Source organism: Aristolochia californica, unplaced genomic scaffold, assembly GCF_029961685.1.
Source record: "Aristolochia californica isolate CCGP_79_NKW_82.1479 unplaced genomic scaffold, dmAriCali1.0.hap1 SCAF_10, whole genome shotgun sequence".
NCBI lineage: Eukaryota > Viridiplantae > Streptophyta > Magnoliopsida > Piperales > Aristolochiaceae > Aristolochia > Aristolochia californica.
The window spans coordinates 32187841-32200138 of NW_027181771.1; the positions used below are offsets into that span (position 1 = coordinate 32187841).

Here is a 12298-nt window from a genome sequence, read left to right on the forward strand (position 1 = left end):
TTTGCCCCGTCTTTTGGCGACTCTCCTCCGCACTTTTCTTGCCACCCTTCTCCTAAACGACATCAAAGGTTAACTTCTTACCATTTTCTTCATCTTTTTTCTCTGCATATGGATTTTCCAAGTTACTAAGCTCAATAATTCATAAGAAGTTCTAAGAAAAAATCCCATTTTGTTAATTCGGATAAGGCCCCAATGCATTGCTGGGTAAAGTCATGAGTGGATGCTATACTGACAGAAGGGGAAACAGTGGGTGTGAGAGAGAGAGAGAGAGAGATTTTCAACTCATAAAGAGTGATTTTTTTTGTTTTTTGTCTACAAAAGATTTTTAAAATGGATAAAAAAAGAGGCAGTTGCTATAGAGAGTGGTAGTGGGAGACTGGCAGTACGATGCTGGATAGAGGGCTAAGATCGCCACGAATATAGTGTTGTTAAGTAGAAGATTAAAAGGGAGATGATGACATATTGCACTGTTCTTGAGTTTTATAAACTACATTATGAGAGGCTGTCAGCAATAAGCAGCAGCATGAATACTCACTCATAACCAGGTGGGTGTTAGTGCGGTTGACAGCCCCACCTTCAGTTCATATTTATCACCTTCCTCCCACAGCCCTACATGACTCTACACCAGCTAAACTCCTTATTGTTCTATTTGTTTCCTTGAATCTTATTGCAGTCAAAAACATGACTTTTGACTGTAGGTCCTTGATGAGAAGGTGCTGTGTTCGATTGTCTGAGTTGATGCTATCTGGGATAGATACTGGCGGGCCCAGTTCCAAGCCTCACCGGTGTCACCAATCATATATGCCATTCAGATAAAAGAAAGAGAAATTAAAGAGCACATCAAGCTGGCATATGTTGGCCAATGGCAGCTGATGAAACAGTCATCCCTTGGTATATATAGAACCATTCCTGTGTGGAGGTCCAACCTTTTGCCAAATCATGCTTTCAGCTGTAGGAAACCCAAAGAAGGAGAGAAACCAACACAAGCCAACAGAAATCAAGATGAAATGAATGACAGCTAAATTCCGAGCCGTCTTCCTCCCACTTAGTGGCTTTATGAAGTGAAATACTAACAGTCCTCGTCTGTCTCTCAAGTTATCATTTTATCAATCCCTAGTGATTGTGGCTCTGCAAGGGCTCTCGGCAAATAGGGGCCCTAACTAGTCTTATTTGGTTGTCTGAACCCATTAACTGTGGGCAATCAAGAAATTTACCCTTGTCATGCCATAATACTGAACTAAAGTTACCACTCTAGCAAAGTTATGGTTCAAAGTTGTAGCTGGTAATTGTACCATATTACTCGCACCATGCTTAGTTTGGGCTATTTGGTGCTAGTTTGAGTGAGAGAAAAAAAGAAAAAGAAATGATAGTCCTACCACAAGGCATAAAGTATAAGTTGGCCTTCTACCAAGTCTTTTGTCCACTTGTCCTTTATGGTTTTTTATCATCACTTCTTCTGCCTCTTAATAAAGTCAAGGGACACTAGCAACCATCATGTCTTGTCATTTGAGTTTTTGTTTTTCTCCAAAATCTGCACACTTTTTTTTCATTCCAAGTATGAGCACTGAATCAGATTAAGAACAATTGCTCCTTCACTTGTTGCATGTTGCCATCAAATTCGAAGTCCGGACACTGGAATCAATAAGTTATTCAGGTTATCTCCACAAGATCTTCAGCTCCAGAGCATTTCAGTTTATTTTATCTTGCCTAGAATTGCAGTGGTGGTCCTGGATTTCAAGGGTTTGGATGCACAGTCATGGGAAATTAATAGATTTTGTGAGATGGGAATATACTACTGAGAGATGACTTATACACCAAGTATCTCTTTATAGTTTTAAAGGTGGTGGTGGTGGTGGTATTCTTCTGTGAGCCCTGAGCCTTCCTTGACATGACATCATCTTTACACGGGGGTCGTTATATAAGCGGCTAGTAGAGAAGTTGAGACAACAAAGATCAAGCACAAGAAAAAACAAGCAAGCTGTGGGAGGAGGATAGAGGAAAAGAGGGAGAGAAGGGATGGCGCAAGAGGAAACTCGTAAGGGACCATGGATGGAGCAGGAAGACCTTCGACTGGTTTTCTTCGTGGGCATATTCGGGGAAAGGCGTTGGGATTTCATAGCCAAAGTTTCAGGTTCGCGGGGCGGCGGGGGAATACAATTCAAAGTATAAACCAAGAAAAAATGGAAACAATTGTCAAAATAGGTACGCTTATTTGGAGGGGAAGGTGGGGGCGCTACGTTTAACCCACTGTTTTGTTGTAGGTTTGAACAGAACAGGAAAGAGTTGCAGGTTACGTTGGGTCAATTACTTGCATCCTGGCCTCAAACGCGGCAGGATGACTCCTCAAGAAGAACGCCTCGTCCTCGAACTCCACTCCAGATGGGGAAATAGGTGTCTGTTTCTGCTCTCCACTTCAGTTCCTCTTGTTCTTCTTTGGTGTTTTTTCCCCCATTTCTGTTTGGGATGAACTAGTTGATTTTTTTTCTTAGTTCTCCATTATTTAGTGCAATTTATTGGACTGGGTGTGACTGTTACTGAAAGTAAATGATCTCGCAGGTGGTCACGAATTGCTCGAAGGTTGCCTGGTAGGACCGATAACGAGATCAAGAACTACTGGAGGACCCACATGAGAAAGAAGGCTCAAGAAAGGAAGCGAAACCTCTCCCATTCATTGTCTTTCTCTGCCCTTTGTCATCCAGCATCACCCACTACTCCATCCATGGATTCCCAGATGGACATGGTCAGTGTTGAGGAGAAGGAGAAGATGACCGATAATGGATCTTCCATCACTACTACTCTGGGAGGAGAGGAAATCGAGGAAGAAGATGAACCTAAAGGCTACTACTCTATGGATCAAATATGGAAAGAAATTGCTTCTCCAGAGATGACAAGTGGGTCGTTCGAGGAAGGTTGTAGAGATACCGGGTGCAGTTTTTCTTGTCCTCCAATGCCTTCTCCTCTCTGCGATTACCGCTACGACCTCGACGCTGTCTGGACGATGGACAGCGATGAGCTCAAGGTTTGGCATCCAGGTGGCGATCTCAATGTTGCCAACTACCAGCAACTCGGTAGAGAGTCATGAGATGCTAGACAAGAACAACCCTATTCATAACCTACTTCTGCATGCCCAAAACAGTGTTGATGTAAGACATCTGAAGCTTAGATTTGTTTCTTCTCCAAGTTCGTTCGTGTCTGTGTAACCCGTCATGGTTTGTATGTCTTTCTCTGTAGATGACACAGGAGTCTTCTGAGTTCTAAACCATGTAACAAAGCTGATCATGTACTGTAAGATAAGTTTCTCGCATCCATACGAGTTTTGTTTCGATCTCTGACTCACCCCAAGCTTGTAATTTTTGTTCCAGAACATCAAAGAGGTTTTTTTTTTCTTCTCAATCTCTATATGCTACAGTACATATACTCAAGCAAATACTATTAAAGTAGAACTGGGCTCCACTGAAAAGAAGTACGCAGATAGAATTGCAGTGTTTTAATTCCATGCATGTAACCGTCATCTAAACGGAAAGATCAAAACAAGGGAGAAGATAGGAATAGGGTTGAGGTCAGAAGTCGGGAAGGATTAACGGCTCTTGGATTAGCACAGGGTCGGGGGGCGAAATAAGCCGATCAAAGCGATTCTGGGTGAAGTCGGGGATCGTGAAAGAGAGAGATCAGTGGGAGTGAATCACGATAGGGAAGATAGAGAGAACGATAAGCACGCATTCGACTCATACCAAACAGCTTCCCTGTCTGTTCTGCTTTTGGTCTTGCGATGGTCCCAATCATTCCCTCATTATCTTCATATAATTATCTCATTAAAGTAAAAAACTTAGTGCTTTGCCGCCCATGCCCATCAACCCATATTATATATTCTTCTTCGTCAATCATCTTCTTCCTGCGATCACTTCCATCTTCGACGAGCCGTGAGGAAGTGACGTCGAGCGTGAGTGCATGCGTTGGCTCAGAAGGCAGCTGTTACAGCTGAAGAAAAGCTAGGGAGAGTGACTAATTAAAAAGAAGGTAAAAGTGAAGATGTTTACGTATCGGCCAGAGAATTTATTTTCCTACGACTGCATGAATGGTCCCCAAAGTTTATCTTCCATAATTCTCATGAAAACTACACAGAAGAATCCAAAACTGGACAGATGAAATTATAAACTATGGCCACCCCAGGATCATCTCAAGATATGACTCGCGATTTCATTTGTTCTAGCCTTCAGCCCAAAAGCTTAGACGCTGCTCGCCAAAAGAGGAAAGAAGCCCTCCATTGAAAAACTGAAAATTTTGGAAGACGTGAAGAACCAGGTTGCCCCTAGTGAACTAAAAGTTGGAACGTTCTATGTAAGATAATTCTCCCACGACTCTAATCCTGCCAAAAGGATAAAGAGATGAACAAATTAACTACACAAGCGACAGCTATTAGAATAATGGTCGATCATCAAACGCACTTCCAAGATTTACACAGGGCAAAAACTAACCAGCACGAAGCGCGACCCTTTATGGTGGGGCATCACTGTCCTGGTTTTTTGGATCCACCTCGAATTAATATTTGCTCTTGGCCACCGTCATTGCTCCTGTGTCGATTCATTATTGCATCACACATGGGTATCAACTCTGTCAAATACTTCAGCACTTTCCATTCTCATGGAGTTACTGTACTTGTGCTGGGAATTCAGCTCCTGATCAAGCACATTCGTTTTGATGATCCTTTTCAGGGTAACTTCCTGTTTCAAGTTGGTATTATATATCCTTGATGCAGCCACCTCTGGTATTCGAAAGAAATGAGACAATGGAAATTTTTTATGACACTGATAGTTCCTGCGAGTGCTGCTCCAATGGCTTCCATTCACTTTGGGTAGGTGACTTCCATTCAAATAACAAAAACCAATTTGCTGCAAAACTACAAAGAGTTCACTATTCATTCAGAAAAAAACTAGTGAAACTGGTGCCTTTGACAACAGAATGATCTCTTTTTTTATAAGAATTAAAAATACCGAAAAAACGGAAGTAGGTTAGAGTGTCAAAGTCAAATACAAGAAGCAGGCGCGCATACAATGAAGATTAAGCACTAACGAGCAAATTGCAGAATATACTAAACCACTCTAGAAGATAAAATATAAAATTACATTTGACAGTTGAAAGCTACAGAAGCAGGTATTCTGAAGCTTAAGATCGACTTAGATACAGGAATGATCAGACGTCACAACTTTTTATTGGGAAGAACGTCTACAGTATTATGTTGAATTTTCAGTACCTAGGAACGTAGGATCAGTAATGTAACAAAACCCAATCGACCTTGATCATCACTTCACAGCTTGACAAATCATAGGGCTACAGAACCATAGAAAACTATCTCTGCTGGCCCTGTCATGTAGACATGATTGTCTTGCTCTCTCCACTCAATCTCCAATGGCCCCCCCGGCAAATCAACCGTGCATTTCTGTTTTGCACATGAAAAAGTTAATAATATAATTCTTTTATCCTTGAGGTGTTAAGAAGACCACCGTTTAGAAACAAAGCTAAGAGACAGGAAATATATCTAAAGCATTTATCTCTTACCCTTTCAGAACGACCTTCAAGAACTGCAGCAACTACCACTGCACAAGCACCAGTCCCACAGGCTAGTGTTGCACCTGAATTTGGAAAAACAACTTTTAGATAATTAGGTCTTTTCCTCTGTTTCTCATCATCCAAACATCTTAGGACAAAGATACTTGAGTCTTTCAAGTGTTTGTGTAATTAATGACATGCATCTACAACACAATTAAATTTAGCCTCAGAAAATACAATCAAGCACTAGCAATACATGACAGAGGTGGGCAACCCCTCATGTAAAATAATGAGACTTCACACAGTAGAGAAAATGCCTTGAGCCAATATCCGAGTACCAGGTGCTACGGCGCTGAAGTAACCCACGCCATACTCCCAAGAAAAGCTCGAACAACCTTCAACAAAAGGGTACCTGTAACCGAAACCGACATAGGTGGGTAGGTAGAAAATACTTAAGGGGCATGAGACAACTCTAAGGAACTTCAGCAAAATAGCCCCGGAACTTTGGGAATAGGGGTGCCTCAGAAGGCCCTGAAGACTGTTTACCAAAAACACTCCGCAAAGTCATAAGACCATGTTGGGGGCTCACGCCTGCCCAGTGCCGGAAGGTCAAGGAAGTTGGTGACCTGATGAAAAGGGAGCCAGCGACCGAAGCCCCGGTGAAACACGACAGTAACTATAACGGTCCTAATGTAGTGAAATTCTTCATTGGGTACGTTCTGACCTGCACGAAAGGTGTAACAATTGGGCACTTTCTCAAAGAGACTCAATGAAATAGACATGTCTGTGAAGATGTGCACTACCTACCACTGGACAGAAAGACCCTATGAAGCTTTACTGTTCCCTGGGATTGGCTTTGGGCCTTTCCTGCGCAGCTGAGGTGGAAGGCGAAGAAGGCCACCTTACAGGGGGGTCCGAGTCCTCGGTGAGATACCACTCTGGAAGAGCTAGAATTCTAACCTTGTGTTAGGACCTACAGGCCAAGGGATAGTCTCAGGTAGACAATTTCTTGTGCAAGATGATACGACTCCTCATATAAAATAAGGAGCATATTGGGTGATCCGTCTTGGCAATATGCCCAAGACGTCTAAGGAAGTCTGAGACACCCAACAATGATACACTGATAAACGAGTCTGCTGACAACAGATTAGGCTCATCAAAAGAGCTGTTTTTCGCTTGGTCACTCACAAAACCCCACACATATTAATCAAGCCTTATGTCCAGCTTTTGGATCCATTTAGTTATTAGGACTGGGCCAGGGTCCAAGTTTTTTATGATATATAACTCAAATAAAGTACAGGTCACTCTTTTAGTACCACAATCCAGATCCACAAGGACCCAACTTGGTCAAGAGCATATCACAAATCAAACTCTCCTACCATAAGGTATAATGATAGTATCTTATTTAAAGCAGAAAAAAGTGTAACAGCGGTAGCAAGGCCATGAAGATCGAATTTCAACAAGATCAAAGCTCACATCACATACTTTCACTAGTCAACAAAATAATAGCAGCATATTTTACAATGAAATCAATGGATCCCTAATCCCTTAATCAGCCTATTTTTAACAAAGACAAATCAGAGATAAACAAAAAGAATTACCTGCACCTCGTTCCCAAACACGCATTTTAAGATGGGAGCGGGAGAAAACTTGCACAAATTCTGTAACAAGTAAAACATAGGACTTCTGTAAGGTAGTTGAATAAAATAAAATGTTCCTTACAGCAAACATTATGAAAGACATATAGCAACTAATCAGTGGAATCAGCCATATAACGATTATTTCTTCCAAGTAACTTGTGCAAGAATCTTCTATAAGCAATTTTCCTTCAATTTTCATGCATCACTTCTTTGATGCAGACCTTTTCTCAGCTTCCATGAATTTCTTGCCAGTAGGGACATAACCAGAGCTTTGTTTAAAGTACTGTTGCTAGTTCAACAGGTTGGCTCACTAGTTCAACCGGAAATAATGTCATAAATATGCTTAGTAGTACAAATATAAAAAATAAAACTTAAGATAAAAGTTTCAAATAAATATAACTCAAGTAAACAATTCATAGGAAGTATGAAGTACATGGAAATTACTACAGTTATCATCACGAAATAAGATGCATTTAGATCAATATGGTATCCATATCCAATTTTGAAATAAAAACTATTAATCCAAAAGAGAAGATTCAAACAGAGTGCCTCAAGATGATTTTTTTTAATTTGTCCAATGGTGAAATAGTAATAGGATTAACTTGGCCTGCCTAGGGTGGACATCAAATATGGGTATTGCTGCCTCAGTACAGTTGCATGAATTTTCTGAGTATCAGTTACACCACACACCGAGTTCTACCAGGAAGTGTCATGGAAAGCAAATATAAGAAATAATTATTATTAAATACAGTTTGAAAATATGATGCTTGAAAGTTATACTCTAGATCTCAAATTCTCAAATGCAAAGAGCAAGCATCTGGTGATTCACAACTGCATCTTAGAAAAAATAAGCTAACCTGTGTTTGTTCGAGAAGGAAACATTTGATGATGCTCAAATTTAGGGCCAATTTCAGCCAACTTTAAGTCATCAACCTGCAAAATCTGAACCACAGGAACATACAAATTAGTAAATTAGCTCTCTCTCTCTCTCTCTCTCTCTCTCTCTCTCTCTCTCTCTCTCTCTCGACATTTTTTTTTCCCCTCTCCTCACACCCCCCTTTCTCGCCGTCCTCATTTTCATTTTTTCCTCCCTCTCTCCCGCCACCCCTCTCTCTCTCTCCCTACGCCCCCGACGTCTCTGCTCCCTCTCTTCTCTCGGACTCTCCTCTCCGGCCTCCGTCTCTGCTCCCTCTCGTCTCCCTGTGCCCCTAACGTCTCTGCTCACTCTCTTCTCTCGGACTCTCCTCTCCGGCCTCCGTCTCTACTCCCTCTTGTCTCCGACCTCCCTCTCTTCTCCCTTTCAGCCTCCCACTCCCTTCTCTCTCTCTCGCTATTCTCTTTTCCCCCAAAATACCTTCCGATTTCGTTTGATTTCCCCATTTCGATTTCGATTTCGATTTTGATTTCCCCATTTCGATTTCAATTTCCCCATTTACTCTATTGTATTAGTGATTTAATAGTGGTAATTAAATTATTATTAACTCAAGCACTTGGTTTAATTAACTCATTTTTATAATTAATAAAATCAATGATTTTATATTTAATGGAAAAAAAATTTTAATTAATAATATGTAAAAATATATAGTGTGTTAATGTTAGTATTTAATAGATTTTTCCTGTTTAATCATGACTTTTTTATGTTAAAGAACACCATATATTATCAATAAATTAATAACTTAAATGTATTATATTCGTTTATGTTATTTTTAACGTTATTTATTTATTTTTTATGATTAATCATGTGCACAGTTAATTGACTCACGTAATTACAGTATTAATGTACAATAAACAGTAATCTTTAACTAATATAATATATAATTAAATTAATTAGTACATTAATATATTTTAGTTATACTTTAAATTAGTCATTCGTGAGTAATAATGTTTATTTTACCTAATTTGATGTTTAAATTTTATATTTTAATTAAGTATACTTTACAAGTTCCTAATTCTCTTAGTTTCTGTGTTTTCCTCATTTGGGGGCACTAACACTGGAAATTGTTTTCTAGTGGACATAAACTTGTCCACACTAACACCCATTTCGAAGATGAAGATCATGTAGATGCATGAGATGAAGATGAAGATGAACATCAAATTTCCAGTTTGTTGACTAACCCCCCCTCCCCCCCCTTCCCCATATATTAAATTACTTATTCGTGTAATAATCATGTTTGTTTTACCTAATTATGTTTTAATTAAGTATACTATTACAAGTTACTCATTCTCTTGTTTTTTATATTTTTCTCATTTTGGGGCACTAACACTAGACTCTGTTTTCCAGTGCACATGAACTCGTCCACACTAACACCAAGTTTGAAATTGAATTTCATGTAGATGAATGCAAAGAATTTGAAGTAGGAGATGAAGATGAAGTTCAAATTTTAAGTTTGTCGACTAAACCCCCCCCCCCCCCCCCCCCCCAAAATGGGAAAGATGAACCAGTAATAAAAACCAAGCAAATGCTGTATTTCTCATAGAAATCTTACCTCAGATTCATATGTTCCAAAAGTAACACAGTGAGGATTTCCCATGCTAACACATGTCACACTCCAATCGGTGCTGTCAACTACTAAGTCAGTTCTGACAGCGGCTCCATCTTTATTGGCTGGCAATCTAGTGGGTACTTCTGATGGAGTAAGTACCGGCTGACCCATATCAACTTTTACCTAAGACCACAAATTAGAAAACTTTCACACAATAAACAATTACGGTCATCTAATGCCAGTCCAAAACCACATTTTTTGTTTTCCAGGTAGTTAGAAATAAGAAGGGATTCAGCTGAATTTCATGTTCAAATCAAGAGCTGAGATTGTGAAGTCATTATTGTTTTCAAGCGATGTGAATAAGGAAAAGTGGACATTTATTTCCTTTTCTTTTTGGGGGTGCATGAATTTTGTCTTTGAGAACTGGACCATGACTGGCAAGTGTCTCTGAATTAGGTTTTGGTTCTTGTGTCAAAGAACATAAGACTAGCTGAGAGAATAACTTTTAAGACAAATAATTTTCTGAGAAAGAGAGATTTGAAGAATAACATTTTAGGACAATTAATTTTCTGAGAAAGAAAGATTTGAAGAATAACATTTTTAATTTTCAGAGAAAGAAAGATTTGAAGGTTACATAAGCAAAAATGATGTAGCAGATAAAGCAACAGCACACGTTGCAAGCCACAGTAACAGCATAAAGACTTATGGCATTTCTATGGCCAATTAGAAGAAGAAATATGTTTGTCTTTGACAAATCCACAAAGTCATGTAAAACATCAAACTTCCAACAAGTTATGAAGAGTCCTTTACATGCCAAACTAGAAGAATGCATCAGATAGATCCCGAACTAGTAAAATTTGTGAATTTTCAGCACTAACTGAAGAATGGTCCGACTAAACAAAGAAGAAATTATCTTCTTAAGACTCTGCATGTATCTCTAATTCTAGTAGAGAAAATGTAATAAGACACTCAAATAGCACAAGAACCGCAAAGCAAAGTATATAAAAAAGTACTTTATTTGTTATACCTGCCCATCATTTTGAATTTCAGGAACAATTAGACCAGCACTGGTGTGAACAATAAAGCTGCAAAGTATAAAAATAAAAATATCATGAGTTGATTGACTACTGCAGGAATCATATGCATACATATCGAGATCCAACAGGAAGTCCACAAAACAAAACATTATATAGAATCCTTCATAGAAAAGCCTTATGTTAACTACATCATTAGAATGATATGATCAGATAAATGACGAAGCATTTATGTTTTGATACAAATATGATTACATTGAGCAACAGCAAAACTAGTCGATACAAACACCAAAAGAACATAGAGCACCTTTGAGTCCCACTTAAGTTTTCGAGTTCAGCAATGAAACGGGCAAAACAACGCACACCATTGCCACACATCTGGATTCACATAAATTGAGGTTCAATGTCAGACAATCTGATGAGGAATTGCTGAAGTTGACAGTTATACAATCGTATTTTCAGTATGTGCCTCTTTCCCAAAGAAAGAAAGGTCAACGAATTCTATAGTAAAGCTTAGAAAACTCTCGAATTTGAACAGTCTCTCGTTTTCTACTAATAGACCGAATGACCAAGCCTATTTAGATCATTATCAGTCTCATGGACCAGCTAACAATAAATAGAACGATTACCTCCGGTTCACTTCCATCCGAGTTAAAAATCCTCATCGAGTAATCAGTGCCTTTAACACCGGGCATCACGAAGATCACCCCATCAGCACCGACTCCAAAATTGCGGTCGCATAGTTTCACTGCCTGGTCAGGAGACACCTTTGGTACCAGGGAATCTCGATTATCCACCTGAAAAACAGCATTTCCCCATAAAACTCCTATTTTCAAAATCAAAACGAAAAGGATGAAGAGACTAAAAAAACAAAGCTTGGCCAGAAATACCAAGATGAAATCATTTCCAAGGCCATGATATTTGACAAACTGGAGGAAACCAGAGTCCTTTGGTTCCAGAAGCGAGGAGCGAGAGAATTTCTGAGGAGCTTCAATGCTCATGGAAGCTGAAACAGATAGGCTGAACTTTTGACGGGAAGAGAAGGAAGGGAAAAAATACGATCTCGGAGGTGCTCTTGATAGTTTGTAGGAAGATAGAAGGCGACGCGAGGGACAAGAGAGAGTGACAGAAATGGAGGCTGCCATGGTCGCCGCCTAGAACCTGAGGAGAGTGGAGACACAGGCGAGAAGGCGTGAGCGAACCTGGTTTTTTTGGGTTTTTTTGTTCGAGACTCGGGACGCCCCAGACCCTCAGGCCTTGGGCTCTCGCCTCTCTAAGTCTCAGCAGCCGGCAGAGAGCATATGACTTCAACGCTTCTGGTCAAGAAAGGCTTCTTTCCGTGCTACATAAATTTATGTAAATAAAAAAGGGTATTTTATTATACAAAATTATTTTTTTAGATTTAATTTTATAACTAAACTAAAATATATTTTAACTTGTTTTTAAATTAAAATTAAATTAAAATTAAATATATAACAATAAAATAATTAAACAAATCCTTACTTTTATAATATCCAAATTGCAAATTATTACTTTTACAATATCTAAATTCTGACTCTTAAAATAGTCATTAAATATAATATTAAAAATAAAA

The 12298-nt window shown here is 39.2% G+C and overlaps 2 protein-coding genes across 2 annotated transcripts; one reads left to right on the forward strand and one right to left on the reverse strand.

Moving 5' to 3' along the window:
* Positions 1–1961: 1961 nt before the first annotated feature.
* LOC137942661 (transcription factor MYB59) lies at positions 1962–3393 on the forward strand. The gene is made up of 3 exons (XM_068788390.1): positions 1962–2131; positions 2262–2391; positions 2557–3393. The coding sequence occupies exons 1-3, from the start codon at positions 2017–2019 to the stop codon at positions 3080–3082; spliced, it is 771 nt and encodes a 256-aa protein (XP_068644491.1). The 5' UTR covers positions 1962–2016; the 3' UTR covers positions 3083–3393.
* A 1684-nt stretch (positions 3394–5077) lies between these two features.
* On the reverse strand, positions 5078–11983 carry LOC137942485 (diaminopimelate epimerase, chloroplastic-like). Its single transcript, XM_068788159.1, has 9 exons — positions 11595–11983; positions 11334–11501; positions 11012–11082; positions 10698–10755; positions 9674–9853; positions 8045–8129; positions 7149–7208; positions 5557–5630; positions 5078–5437 (listed from the first exon to the last, which is right to left on the reverse strand). Exons 1-9 carry the CDS (start codon positions 11847–11849, stop codon positions 5321–5323), a joined length of 1068 nt encoding a protein of 355 aa, XP_068644260.1. The 5' UTR covers positions 11850–11983; the 3' UTR covers positions 5078–5320.
* Positions 11984–12298: the final 315 nt, after the last annotated feature.

Excerpts from the sequence above, each read along its gene's own strand:
- LOC137942661 (XM_068788390.1), top strand. The coding sequence starts at position 2,017 with ATGGCGCAAGAGGAAACTCGTAAGGGACCATGGATGGAGCAGGAAGAC. Across the intron at positions 2,132-2,261 it reads TTTCATAGCCAAAGTTTCAG|GTTTGAACAGAACAGGAAAG; the intron begins GTTCGCGGGGCG and ends GTTTTGTTGTAG. Across the intron at positions 2,392-2,556 it reads CACTCCAGATGGGGAAATAG|GTGGTCACGAATTGCTCGAA; the intron begins GTGTCTGTTTCT and ends ATGATCTCGCAG.
- LOC137942485 (XM_068788159.1), bottom strand. The coding sequence starts at position 11,849 with ATGGCAGCCTCCATTTCTGTCACTCTCTCTTGTCCCTCGCGTCGCCTT. Across the intron at positions 11,502-11,594 it reads TTGGAAATGATTTCATCTTG|GTGGATAATCGAGATTCCCT; the intron begins GTATTTCTGGCC and ends GCTGTTTTTCAG. Across the intron at positions 9,854-10,697 it reads AAATTCAAAATGATGGGCAG|GTAAAAGTTGATATGGGTCA; the intron begins GTATAACAAATA and ends TTGTGGTCTTAG.